The sequence below is a fragment of the Phaenicophaeus curvirostris genome, chromosome Z (assembly GCF_032191515.1).
Source record: "Phaenicophaeus curvirostris isolate KB17595 chromosome Z, BPBGC_Pcur_1.0, whole genome shotgun sequence".
Classification (NCBI taxonomy): domain Eukaryota; kingdom Metazoa; phylum Chordata; class Aves; order Cuculiformes; family Cuculidae; genus Phaenicophaeus; species Phaenicophaeus curvirostris.
Genome location: NC_091431.1, coordinates 64,720,756 through 64,735,654, shown reverse-complemented (window position 1 = coordinate 64,735,654; position 14,899 = coordinate 64,720,756). Strand labels below are relative to the sequence as shown.

Here is a 14,899-nt window from a genome sequence, read left to right as displayed (position 1 = left end):
TTTTAAAGTAATTTTGTTAGATAAAATTGAAACAACATCTGTATATAAAATGTCCTGACAGACACATCAACATGGAGCTTTGGTGATTTTAAAAGGCCCTTTGTAATCTGTTATAAACTGTTCTGCAGAAGTATTGATGCATGCACACATCTGTGTCAGCTGAGACTAGTGATTCAACTGCATGCACGCTTCCTCCTTGAGGTGCTTTCCATGTTAAGCTACTTCAATAACAATAAGATGAAAAATAGATTAAACAAAGTATTTCAGATAACTCTGACTGAATAGGAAATGGAATGCCAATATGGCAGTAAAACCTTTTTCTGTCGATTTTAAACAGGAAGGTCTCTTGTACCAGCAGAATCCTTTATACAGATACACACAGAAGGAGGGAATACACCACTTATAATTCCCATTAAGCAAGAGCCGATTCATCATGTGATAAAGTACAAATTACAGAAAACGTGAATAGTCAATAGAAGAGAAACAACTGGTTTACATGAAAGAAGATAACACTTCAGTCTGAATGCCTTTATTTTGTGAAAGCTGCTACAACAGCCCACAGAACCTCATTCGTGTTGGTTTTCATACATTCAACCTCAGGGTCTAAATCCAGAAGTTGCCGCACTCTCTTTGTGGCTAAATCATACTGCTCATCCAGAAGGGGGGCAAAAGCGTTCTCCAGAACATCTGAAGCGTGGGCTAAATAAACAAGTGCCAGCAAGCGCTTGTCCATGCGGTGAGGGTCATTCACCCATTTGTCAAGAACTGCTTCTTGAACCTTCTTGATGAGGCGCTGTTTGATATTGTTGTTGGTGAGAGGGTGCGTAGTCATATCAAAAAGAAGGAAGTTCTGTTTCTCTGTTGTCAGTACACCTTTTTCCACTAGATTTTTAGCTAACCGCTCACGGACATTTCGTAGTTGGTAGTGCAACTTCAGTGGGTTCCATGTTTCACCTAAAAAAGCAAAAAACCCAACAGTGAGGCTAACTTTAAACTGTACTATTACAGTGGTTCTTAACTCCCTCCTCCTGTGGTGCAGAATGAGCTGTCAAATTCATGTAGCTGACTATTAAACTAAGAAACTGTGCTAACATCAGCATTTCTCTGATCTCTGACCTACACAGCTACAGGCATAGAGACAGAGCCTCCTTGGAGGAGCGTCAGTATGCCTTCAGTGTGGATGAAATGCTAACTAAGCATCTCTTGATTAAGTATACGACAAATATGCAGTCTTGTAGCAAAGAATAAACAAAACAACAAAAAATAAACCAGTCATGAAGGAGTTTACTTTTTAGTAACAAAAATAAGCATTTCCTCTTGTCAGTTTGTTTGCCTCTGCTTCAGAGACTGGAAGAAATGTCATTGCCTTTCTGCCACAGAGATGAGCTAATATACACCTACCCTGCGCATTTCTGTTTCTTCAAGGTTTCATCCTTTTCTCCCTTCCTGCCCCCACCAGGTGAAACAGTGGCCATGCACTGTGTGAGTTGGGGAGCGGGGTTACACACAAGCATGTGCTGGGCAGAGGCTTTCATGTTTCTTTTAAAATTATTTGTAATGCCTTCTGTTAAGCAAGGAGAATTGGGGCTTTCAGAGTGTGTGGCTATATGCATAGATGAGGGAATTTAAAAAGCACAAAAATTGCCATCAACAGCTACTGATAAAGCTAGAATTGTTAAGCTCTGAGAAATCTACCTTTTCTTAAGTGTTTACTTAGCTAGGCTGGACTGTGTTTATCATAAGTATTAAAATCCCCTCCTGATATGAGATACTATGCACTTTAGGAGGCAAGAGAAGAAACAGCTTTAAGTATTTATTACATAGATGAGGGTTTTCTATGAATGAAATAGAATTTCTGTATCTGATCAATTCTGCTTTAGCTCCATTTGTTTCTATATCAGAAAGCTTTTTAAAAATTCATTGTTTAACAAGTAATGTAAAACCCACAGATGCCTTTAAAGTTTTACCCACTGTGATGGAGGGTGACATACACTGTATTCAAATAACAGCCAAGTTAAGTAAACAAATGAGGTGGCACCAACTGCAGAGTAAAAGGCAGAGAACCCACCCCGGTCTGATCTATACAAGTCCCTGTAGGTCCCACACCTCACTGAATGTGTTTCCCAGCATGACCACGAATGAAACTATAACACTCACACAGAAAAGTAGTTTTCCTACAGAATCTCACAGGCCAAAGGCTACTGCCTAGACGGTAACAAAAAACAGTCCTGTGGTGACACCTTGTGACCAATCTCCTCAATTACATAGACGCTTGCTTGTTCAGACGGACATTTGTTCAGTCTACAGGAAGATGTAATATTTTGATCCAAACTTCTCTATTCCCTACTCTTGCAGCCCTCAGAGGCTACCTTATAAACAACATCACCCTAGGAAATGTCATGCCACATGTCAATATAAGAACTTCCAGAATGGCTTGGAACACATATGTACTGTAACTTCACGCAGCATTCTTCACATCACTGATTATTATCGACAGGATAGCTGATTTCCAGGATCAGGCCTTAAAGCAAAATACTAAGTGTTTTTAAAAAAACAAACACCAAAATATTTTTCTTTGAAGGCCAGTCTTCTAAACCTTGGGAAATGCAAAGATCCTCAATGCCACTTAAGAACTAGTGGTTAATAACCACGTGTAAGATGAATGGTCCAAACTTTAGCCACAGCACTGATAACCATCTTCCCAGAGCCAAAGCTCAGCAGGGTCAGAAAAACCTTAGCTCAGCTCACTCAATGAAATCCTACATTGTTCATTCATTAGTTGACCTTTTTTTAATCAGTACTAACTTGATGTGCTCCGCACTGGGAGAGAAGGTGAAATGTCAGCACAAATTATGTATTTGGGACAAGAAGAATGAATTGTTTTTGCAGGCTGTAGAAGTAAAGGAGAGCTAAGCAAGAACTAAACCGCCAGGCTATGCGGCAGGCATGCCCCCTACTGACCAGGACCGCTTTGTTCTCCCCTCTCCCCGCTCTGCCTGACAGTCAAGGAGCAAGAAGGACAGATGGCAAGGACAGGAAGATGAACTAAAGTGCATGCTAGAAGTGTTTGAAGTGGTGCAGGATGAATGGTACGAACATAACAGGAACAAGGCAGAGAAAACTGGAGAGATTTTGCTTGCTTTTGAAACTCCTACTTACCAGTTGTTACAAGGAAGTAATAGATTCAGACAGATAACTTCAAGTCTCATTACCCCTGACCTCCCAGAGTCACACTGCTGACAGAAGAGTGAGGTTTCTTCCTGCACTGTTTGTGCAACTGAAGCACAGGTCTGATCTACCCCAGGGAAGCTGCATTTTGTGTTTTGCAAAAACAGACAAATCCTAGTGATGAATTCTGGCTACAGGGTTGCGAAAAAACCCCAAACAACAACAATAAAAAACACCAGAAAACCCCAACCCAAAAAATAAGAGCACCAGAACTTCCAAAAAAAAAAAAAAAAAAAAAAGCCATTGTTAATTCCAGTTTAATTTATATATCCTGAGGATTCAACTGTTGGCAAGGCATATGAAAAAATGTTAACTGCAACTGTAAAGATAATTGGCATTTCATATTTTTGGCAACAACTTAGGTTTAGAAGAAGAGGTACGTTCAAAGAATTTATCTTGAAGACTTTGTTTTGAACAAGAAGTATCTATTATTTGAAAATATTTTATTTCCCCAGATAACAGAAAACCAAAACTCTTGACTGCTTATGGTGTCTTTTTGATTAATGGTCAAACCTTCCTCAATTTTCACATCTGAGCTGTGAGATCTGTATCTTTATCAAAAGATCTGAATGCTGAATCCATACACCTGTCCTCCAAATTTTCACTAATCCTCATTTCCAATAACAGAGAAAGGCAGTTTTATCTCCATGGTGCGGTTGTGATTTATTTCAGAATCAGTAGAGGGCGCTTCCTCCACAAAACTGAGATGTCATCTGACACCCGCACCTAGATCCTTTCTGTACCAAGTCAAGTCAAAAGCAACAGTTACTTACATTTGATTAAAGGCTACAATCGACCAAAGACTATCCCAGAGATCAGACTAATTAACTTTTTCTGCATACTTTCTCTCCAAAAACTCTGCAATATCATCTCTAATGATGCCAGATAATTAGCTTTACTGGGGGGAGAAACTCAAAAACATTCTGTCCAGGGCTTACCACTAAGCAGTTCAATCCAGTTCTGTACTGTTTCGGGAGGCTGGGTCTCTTTTATGTGTTTCAGAGCTTCATCAAGCAGAACATCCCCTGTAGGAGCATCTGACTTGCAGATCACCTAGGACAGAAAAAAGCGGTCAGGATTTTGACTCAATTCATAGTGCAAACATCCACCAACAAAAACTGGAAAAACATACCCATTCTCAAAACAGGAAATTTTAAATAAATAAGAACCATCTCTAAGAATATGCACGTTTAAAAAAAAACATAAGTTACTTCAAGAAATAAACTAACTATCTAGGATTTTAATTGCAAAATTGTGTTAAGTCTTAGGTTACCTACAACTTAAATTAACCTTAATTGACTAAAAAGAACTACAGTATTAATAACACGCTCAATACCTACTGTTTTTTAAGGAAGACAACCCACTAACCCCAACAGGCCCTTTGAGTTCTCCCCAGAACAAAGCATGCTACAGAGTTAAATTACTTTCTTAGAGTAGCCTGTTCTACTGCTTCCAGTCAAAACACTTGACTCGAAATTAGCTTCAAAATACTGCAGTCAAACAATAAGGCCATGTGAAACTGAGAACTGAAAGAGCAGGGAAGTTGGTTTCTTTTTCATATGTTGACAGATAAAAACAAGTTCAAGACAATACCTGCAAGTTTTACAGCTTTGATGAATGTGTTGACCATCAATACTATATTCCATTCACTAACAGTCAAAATACACACATTATGTGTAACAACAAGGTCCTTTAATATTCAATAATAAATGCAGCATGGGTTAAGTCTGTTATTTAATCACTTCTAAAATTATTTGAAATAAATAAAATGGGAGAACAACAAAAATAATCATTCATAGTAACATAATAAAATTTAAGAATTTGGAGTAACTGCTTGTTTACCAGTAGAAGTAGTTATCAAAATCTTGTACAAAAACTACTTTTTCTTGTTAGAAGAACAAGAGCACCAAAACCAAACACACATGACATACTAGCCCAAGTCAATATGTTCAAATAAAAACAAAGTTGCAACAATAAAATCAATCCTTCTTTAGGAAAAGAATTACTACAGTTTCAAAGCTAGTTATGAAAACAACGAATAAATCTAACAATTTAAATAGTTTTAAAAGTTAGCACTTTATAAGTACCAGGTAGAAAGATAACAGCCAATATATAGGAAAAACTAACTTATTGGCACAATTCCACATGTATAAAAGAAGCAGCAAGTGAAAGCTTATCTTTTCATAAAACTTCAAATTAGTCACAAATGTGCCCTGAAAGAGCTTTAAGTGTCCTACTGAAATACATCCAAAGTTTACTTCTGTTCCATAATTCTAATAACCCTTACTACAAACAATAGAGGAGTACAACAGTTCACAGGGCCTAAAGACAACAATGAAATGAGTCGCAATGGCAGGACAGCTTCAAGACTGGCAAGGTGATCCCAAACTAAAGGTGTACAAAGTCAATGAGATGAAATGAGATGGAAAGTTGTGAAGATATCTTTGTGAATACTTAAGAGGTCATAGTTAGAACATTATTTCCAATTTCAATGGTGTATATATAAAACACAGAAACTAGTAATTTTAATAAAATTAGCAAAAGTGAGCCAGTCCACAATGCCAGGCCAAAAATAACACTTGCTTAGATCTAGAAAGAAAGCATGCGAGATACTTTTACAAAGAGTATCAAACAGCAGTTCAAGGTACTTAATTTGGATAAACAAGAGATACCAGATTATTCTGGAAATACAGAAGATGCACAATGGATTGGCAAGAACTTCAACAGGCAAATGAAACACCCAGGGAGGTGCTGAATTCCACGCAGTGGGAGAATTCTAAGACTAAACAGCTGCCAGGGATGAACTAGAGAAACCTCATTATCTGTCACTGCATCAAGATTAAATGGTCTCTTGAGATACCTTCCCGATCTCCCTGGGAGCTGCAGATCACTCTACTCATAAAACTCAGACATTTGTTTTTTAGAACACAACTACATTTTAATTTAGACAGTTCCTACTTGAAGCTAAACACAAAACAATGCATATTTATCTGTGATTTACAAGCTTGCACCAGTGTATTTCAAAAATTGTATTAGCCACATATAATATTACATATGTTTCAGTTTTATGAAAAGAGTCTGAATGTTTTGAATTTTCTGTTCTTTAGTTATACAGGCACATATTTCAGCTTGGCTTTTTAAGCTGCTAGATTGTGATTATTAATGTTTCGGATATTCCTTTAATAATTAAACCTAACCACCCAATTTATTTATCTTTCTGACAAACTGACAGTCCAGCAGTATCTTAGTTTCTTTCAAGTGTCCCATATGATTATTTTCACAGCAATCTTAGTTACACTGAGTCACTCCAGTCTGCTGCACCTGGTAACCTACTACTCAACATCTCACTTTAACAGGTAAGAGATAGAGTCATCTTTTTGAATATTTGGAAATTGCAATTATACAGAATATTTAATTCGCATTTTCCACAATGCAACTTTGCAATTAAGAATGCTAAAGATCAAGCATTGCTTGCACTGGTTTATAAGTAAGCTTCATTATTTACTTTTAATACAAAGTATCACTTATGCACGAATCACTCAAGAGTTGTCAGCTATAAAATAATGACGGTAACTTGCCAAAGATTTGTTGGGACTTCATTTTAAGAACTCTAATGATATAATTTGCTTTAAGGCTGCAAGGCAGCATAAAGTACCATTTTCTATCTTCAGTAACCATGAGTCTTATATGTTACTTAACTTATATATAAACCTCAACATTCATTTGTTTGTTTCTAAAGTTGGCACAGGAAATAGAACTCCAAAGTGATACTGCAACTGCATACTCTTAAACCAAATTTATGAGGATGCTGCAACATAAAACACAACATATTGTCTTTCAAAGTTTCACTACCATCCATCACCTCCTTTGTCTGTCACTTTCTCAGGGTCTTTTGCCTCCCTACAGCATTCCAGCACAGATTTTAAGCATCCCCATCCATTCTGAAGTTCTTAGAAACCGCAAACAAACTCAGCAAAGATCCACCTGATTGAAGCTTGAAGTGGAAATCAGTGTATATAGCAATCTTTTAAGTCAGCTGTATGACCTAGGCTGTATGACCTGAGCTGGTTATAGATCTGTACTACTACCCAAAACACTTGTTCTACCCTCTTCTGGTTCTCACCTGAAGGCTTGTGCCAGCAGTCTCACCTGATAACAGGATCAAGAAAATTGTTCAAGTAGAAACTAAACTGACCTAGGAGGTGAATTAGTTTTCAACCAAAGAGGTTACCTGTCAAGGTTATCTGACCAGTAATAACACAAGAGAGGCTCCAACAAGTCTCTTCGCAGAGACAGGACTACTGTTCTTAGCTGCAACAATGACTAAAATGACCAAAGCCTAAACTCCTCCCTGCAGACTATGGCTTGAAGATATAAGGTTTTGATTCACAAATCAAAGCGTTAAGTATTAAGAAGATTTTATCTTCCCACAAAATTGGAGGGGTGGATCTGGAGCAAGGAAGACAGGCCAGCCTGAGAAGCAGAAGCTATAGAAAATGGTACTGCCACTGAATTGCAACTTTAAATGCAAGTAGACAGCTCATCCCACACTAAGCACAATATTTAATTCATAGTGAAAGCTGACAGCAAGGGGAGAAAATCCTCAAAAAGGACAACAAGGAGGACACTTGGTAGAGCTGACACACTTAAATCCAACACAGGAACAAGATACAAATTTGGTGCAAAACTTCAAATAAGAAACAAAACATCACAAGTCATTCCTGAGAATGAGTTCTAAATTGAGAGAGGTGGAGCAGTGGAAAAAGAAACCTCACATGTATTTTATTTGCAAGAAATTACTTAAGCAGAAACCAATCTTAACTTTAAATTAAAGCATTTTTCATAAACCCCTCCTGCCTGCAAAACGAAATATTTTGATTGTCTTTCATCACTGGGGGGGGAGGAAGTAATACAGGGTAGCTTATACATTTTCTTAACACACACACCATTGCACCCCAAAAAACATAATAAAATTTAGCAAAACAAAACCACAAAAGATGACAATTTCGCTTGAAGATATCCATAGGTTATTCTTCCATTTTCCTAAAAAAAGCCCCACAGTTAAAATTGCAGGCTGACAGAGCTGACAAGGTTTGCATAGAACAAAAATCACTGCTAGAGAACATTCCTGAATGCCTAAAGAGCCAAAAGTTTCAGAGGGGAAAAAAAATTGTGCAAAGTAATCAATGCTGAATATGCTTAAATGAAGCTAAAAGAAGCAGGAGCTGCTTGTCTGAACAGAGGTTCAATTCTTCAGAAGAAGAAGCAGCTGGGGGAAGGTTGGGGAATTTGTAAGCTTTCCATTAAAAAAATGGCAAAAGATAATATTGACAGGGAAATGTGCCATAAAATAGAATTTTTGTGGTGGATAGAGAACATTTGACTATGTTTTCAATAAGCTTATTTTGCAAGTACCATCTATTGCTGATGAAGTAAAAATTCTTCAAACAGTGTGATTCTGCACACTTGGTACCAAGCTAAAATCCAGGGGCAACTATAATAAATTAAGGCCTCAAATCTGAGGCCTAATTCAATAAAGGACCTTAAAAAGTTGCCCAAACGTCAGTGAGTACAGTAACACCACTCGCATGCTTAAGCTAGATACAGTTGTGTGTTCTCAGGGGCCCGAGATACAACGATCAATCGTTTCCTTCCCATGCATTACAAATACCAACGGCAACACTGAGTATGTCAGAATTAAAACTGGTGGCTTGCAGGGTGCATCTGGCAGACTGTCAGTTAGCCGTTCCTCTAATCCCCAGACCACATTTAATCACCATTGCAAAAGCCAGTTCCTTCAGAAGTTTACAACTGGTGCTACTGGCTCTTAGTAGTAACTATGGCAGCCACACCCTGGCCAGAGCGACTACCAACTGTTTGTGTGAGATTCCCAACAGCAGCAGGAACACACCAAGAGAACAGGAGCAGAACAGATTCTCCAAGGCACTTCAGCTCACCATTTAAAATACTGAACTCTGTGCATCTAACCTGGGTCACTTGTTAGCATGCCTATCCCCATGCAAAGAAGAAAACTCAGTCTTTTTCTTACAACCAGTTGTAATTTGTAGCTACTCTGTTGCCTGAGGCATAACACAAAAGTGAGTGTGATCATTCTCCCCCACCTACCTTTCTTGTTAACAGACTTTTGCGCCTCATTCCACAAGCCTCTAGCTGAAGTCGGCCTCGCAATGCTAATTCAATTAACATACAGCCACGCAATCCTGAGGAGATGCAATCATTCCAGAAGGAAGTGTAACCCTGTGAAGAATAAAAGACAGTAAGATATCTCCATCTAGACCTGGAAGCAAATATGGAAGAGGCTTACTGCATTCTCTAAGCAATTCTCCTATGTTCCTGCAGTTTTGAAGTAGCACCACCAGTCAACTACCATGCCAGTACTGAAATTATGAAAGAGAAACAGACCCATCCCCGATTAGTTCTGACATTTGGTCTCTGCTTTTCGAAGAGCAGGGAAACCACAGGAAAAAGATTCAAAACAAACAGGAACATACCAAGAATTGCGATGTATCAAGTACACCTTATACATAGTCATAATAAACTTACTATATTTTTAAGATATGAAGCATATGACATTACCAACATCACACAGGCTTATCCAAGTTTCCTGAGAAATATTAACATGACTTTACATCCATATAAAATATGTCACTGATGAAGTAACAATAAGGCATTGATGAAGTAACAATAAGCTGAGCATAGATATTAAGTAAAATACAGAGTATACTGTAAACGCAAACGTGGCAATTTGCAAAAACAGAACAGGTTTTTTAGCTTGAATTTAGTAACCCAAAAGACAAAAGTTTCCAAGCAAATATTTGGAGCAGCTACTATTTTGCCATTTGAATTCTTAAAAAAAAACCCTTTTATTTGTAAAGCCTGATGCATATTGCTCTTATACAGACTGCAAAACTGCAAACCGCATTTATTCTACAAATCGCACATCCACCTATTTTATCTACAGAGTAGCCAACACAGTTCTTGCATAATTTCTAAGCATCTAAGACAAAACAATACCTGATACACATTTTGTATTTTGAGAAATGAGTGTAGGAACACTTAGTATGATCCAGAAAGGCTTTACAAAACCCCTCTAGCAATACATCACTGAACAATACCAACTGTTGAGATAGAGGAAAGTGTTGGAAAAAAGAGAAAGGAAAAGAAAAAAAAGTACCCCTTTTCATTAGTTTATCCCAACCAATAACAAAGACTAGCTCAAATCAAGAGCAATTCAATTTTATTCTACTCACAGATAAAGCTTACAATGTAAAGACACAGAAGATGAACATATCTGAAGCCCACTAAACTTACCAACCAGTCACTAACAGATGCCATTAAATTAGATTTTCAGGAACATGATAATATTCCATTTAGCACTTAAGTTGCTTCAATAAGCTGTATTATAGAGATGATCAATGCTTCCAAAAAGTCTACAAAAGCTCTGAAAGTAATCACTGAACCATATCAGAGATATCTATTTAAAAGGCCATAAATATAAAGTTGGAAAGGCATTAGAGAATTTATCTAATCAACCCCTCTACTTGGTGCTGACACTCAGAGTATTCATGAAAAAGTGTTATATTATTATGAGAACTAAAGTGTTATTTTCCCCCCTTCTTTAGCAATGGAAACTGAGTTTAGTTTTAAACAGAGTATTTTTTAATGAAGTGACATTAACTACCATGCTCCCAGCAGCTATTACTAGAAATAAATTTGTCTGCTTCGCTAGTTTTTCAACACATATATGACCACAGTCTGTGGGTTGCAGAGAAAAACAGGATCAAAGAATAATTGAGGGTGGAAGGGACCACAGGAAATCTCTAGTACAGCCTCCTTCTGAAAGCCCATTCAGATCAAGTTGCTCAGCAAGTTTTGAAAACCTCTAAGGACAGAGACTGCAGAATCATCAAGCAGTTTTTAATCAAGTGATCACAAAAGACAGCTCTAAAAGATCATGTTTTTCGAGAACAGAACTGCATGCTCTAGTGGATCAGATGACACTGAAGTAGTGAGAAGATATACTGCATCATCTCCTTTTTTTTTTTCCTTTAGTTTTTTTTTCTTTTCTTTATCTGTATTTTCAGGCGATCCACTAGACAAGGAACACTGTATTTCAATACACAGAGATTATACTGCCAGTAACACATTAAGGAAGGAGATGTTTTAGAAAGTCAGTGTCATTCTGAGCATTTTTCAATCCATTAAACTGATCTTCCAAGACAGTTCAGGCAGACGGACTGATTGGTTTTGGCACTTATTGCAAAGACCTCAGACAACTCAAGAAACCTTCACAGAAGGTCAGTTTAGAACAGAACAGTCTAACTTAATCATCCTTTAAATGAACTCAAACTTCCTGGTGTAACTGAAAGGTCTGCTTCCCCACATTTTATCTTCAACATTGTAAACAGCTTCTTGACACCTACCTTAAATGGCACACAGCATAACTAGAAAAAGACATACAAACTCAATAATATGCAGTATCATAAAGCTACTGGAGAATGTCCAGAGCAGGGCCACAAAGTTTAGTGAGAAAACCATATGACAGTGCCTGAAGTCACTTGAGCTGATCAGCCTGGAGAAGAGGTGACTTAAGGAAAATCTCATTGCTGTCTACATCTTCCTCACGAGGTAAGGAAGGTAGGCACTCAACTCTTCTCCCTGGCAACCAATGATAGAACCTGACAGAATGGCAGGAAGATGTGCAGGGAAGGTTTAGATTGGATATTGGGAAAAGGTTCTTCACCCAGAGGGTGGTAGGACACTGGAACAGGCTCCCCAGGGAAGCAGTCATGGTGCCAAGTCTGACAATATTCAAGAAATATTTGAACAACACCCTCAGACACAAGTGTGAATGCTGGGGTTGTCCTATGCAGGGACAGGAGTTGGACTCAATGATCCTTGTGGGTCCCTTCTAACTCAGGACATTCTATGATTCTACTGCCCTTCGAAGAAGCAACAAATGGACAGTGAAAAGAAAAGGAGTTAAAGGAGTAGAAAGAATAGTAATAATATATACAGAGGGAGACGAGTAATACAAAATAATGTACTATTTGTACAGGAAACATTTATTTTTAGTTTTTCTACAGGCAAGGACTGAAAGGTGGTAAATTAAGCTAGCTAACAGGTTAGAATAGTCAAACACCAACTTCTTTGCTATGTTTCTATGCAACTGTCTTTACAGGGAGGCAAAATGCTAAAAGAAAATCCTTTTAAAATTAGTTAGACTCATAGGAGACTGATAATGAAAACAGACATCAAGAAACAGATCTGTAAACCATGCATAGCCTGGGAAGTTCCCACCCAACTGAAGTCTGTGTACACTGGAGGAGCAATCATCATTCTGAGCAGATCCTTCTCTGAATATGGACTGGCCGTTGCTTGTCACAGGTCAGAACAAGATGCGGATCTCATCTGACCTTTTAACTCTGTTCTCACCATTACTCCAAGTATCTAATAGTCTCAAAACACTTAGATTGAAGATCAGAGACCACTGTTTATAGATGCAAGGCATTCCATTATGTAATGCTCTTAAACAGCACTAGTTTTCTCACGAAGTCAAACCAAATACCCATATTCCTCAACTGAATACTTATTTCATTAAAGTTGCTAGGCAGCACAGGAAAATGTCTTACAAGGCAAAGAATTATTTTTATCTGACAGCAATCCCACTAGCTACGAATACTAAGTTTTAAATCTATGTTGATTTGAGGATCAAAACCCAGTGTTTACAACTTTCATGTTCAATTACACAAACTGCACAAAAATTTTTCAGCTGACCTATGAATTTTCAGGTAAAAAACCTAGCTTTGCTAGACAAGCATAAAAGGAAATGAGACTAAAGTTTATAAAGAAAATTGTTATATTATTAACTTTGAAAGCTTATACTTTCCACCCAGGTATGGAAAAGCACAGGGCTAAGACTAAGAGCCTCCTACAGCTTAAAAAATACCTTATCCAGAATCTGTGCTCATTAGACCATTTCTCTCCAACCATATCCTGTAGCATTTACTCATTTTTGCCTTTTCCCACATCCCTTACCCAATTTCCAGCTCACAGAGGTCTAGACACTAACTGATTTATTAAACAGTTCACGTCCAAATGACAGCTCTCTGCCTCGGTGTTACCCAGCCTACCTGATCTTCAACTCCCTGCTTTTACCTTGCCTCTTTAGCTGCACTTCACCACCACCACTGAACTGTGACACCCTCTCTCCTACAAAGGCCTCCCCCCTACTTCATCTTGCTATGACTTGTAATACACAAACTTAGCGCTTCCAAGGTTTATTAGGATCCGAGTTTCTGTGACCCTCATGGGTTTCCTTAGATCTGTTCATACAGATGATGCAGAAAAAGTATCTCCATAGCATATGATGAGCAGCCCTCTTAATTTTGCCTCTGTTCCAACAAAGGGGCAAAGCCATATAACTACATTAGCAGATGTACAAACGAGTAATCCGCACCAATACGCTGAGTCCAGCTTTGCTGAGCAAAGCACAAGCTCTTGAAGCTTCTTCCTGCTTACTTCAGGAATACCCCAACTCGGATCTGTGTACAGAGCAGTGGAAACACATGCTAGAACCGGTCTCCTACAGATACTGGCATGTGAAGCACAAGGGAAATCAGGGCTGATACCCACATCCCACAGGAAAGGAAGGGACAGAGGAGAGTTCCTGAGTAGAAATGTCCAATGTCCCTTAAAACGCTTACATCATTCCCTGACAATATCCTTTCTGAATTTGGCTCCAAGACATCTGACTCAAACTTCACAAAGCTATACTTAAAACCAAATACGATCCCAGGACTTTCAAAAAAGCCTTTATAGGCGTTACTAGAAATTATGAGAACTCCTCTACTTACAAAGAAATAAGGTAATTCAGTAGCTCAAATATCACCCTGGCTGTGAAAAATCTAACAGGATCATTTGTTTATGCAATAACACAGACATAGCTAGATGGGAAAACTACATACATAACGAAAACATATTAGCTCTAACAACATCATAGTATTCTGAATTTGTTGGCTATTCAAATATTTTGTAGAAGCACTTAGTATTAAGTATTACAGAATAAGAGCTGTTGCAGAAGCATTGAAGTATACTTCTACAGAATACACTGATTTCCAATTTTTCAAGACTCTCAAAATTTAAATTTCTGGCTATTTAAAACCATTAGTTACTTAAGAGATTTTGTAACTCAAAGATTACTTATAAAAATGTTTTAATAGAAGGCAGACATTTTTCCCAGCTCTGATCCCAAAAGACACTGCAGTAATGACCCCTCTAACTTATGGAGTATGTAAGAAATCAGAATGAGAGGATTCTAGCATGAGCAGACCACTGAAAGGTATTTGGCAAAGTTAAGTGCCAAGTATATTAGTGATTTCTAGATAATCAATGCTGCTTTAAAAACTTGTATGAAACTCCAAAACCACTTCATTTAAGCACAAAACAGCAAAGCTTGTCAGAGCAGTCATTCAGTTACCTTACACTGCTCCCTCTACTCAGCTTCCAGACAATCACTCCTCAAAAAAACCAAACCACCACACAAAAAGATAGCACCCAAACAAACCTTAGTATTTCCTGTTTCCCAAGAGCAAATTAAAGCCACTCAAAAGTAACATTGAAAAAAACACAGTTAAATTGCTGACGTCAT

At 37.9% G+C, this 14,899-nt stretch overlaps 1 protein-coding gene across 1 annotated transcript in view; it reads right to left on the bottom strand.

Annotated features, from left to right (window-relative positions):
* Window positions 1-513: 513 nt before the first annotated feature.
* The window catches only part of GOLPH3 (golgi phosphoprotein 3), a 29,998-nt gene continuing 15,612 nt past the window's right edge, over window positions 514-14,899 (bottom strand). Inside the window, exons 2-4 of the mRNA XM_069880128.1 lie at window positions 9,355-9,486; window positions 4,167-4,281; window positions 514-954 (exon numbers count right to left, since the gene is read on the bottom strand). Coding sequence (XP_069736229.1) covers window positions 530-954; window positions 4,167-4,281; window positions 9,355-9,486 — 672 coding nt within the window. The 3' untranslated portion in view covers window positions 514-529. The remainder of the gene's footprint in view (window positions 955-4,166; window positions 4,282-9,354; window positions 9,487-14,899) is intronic.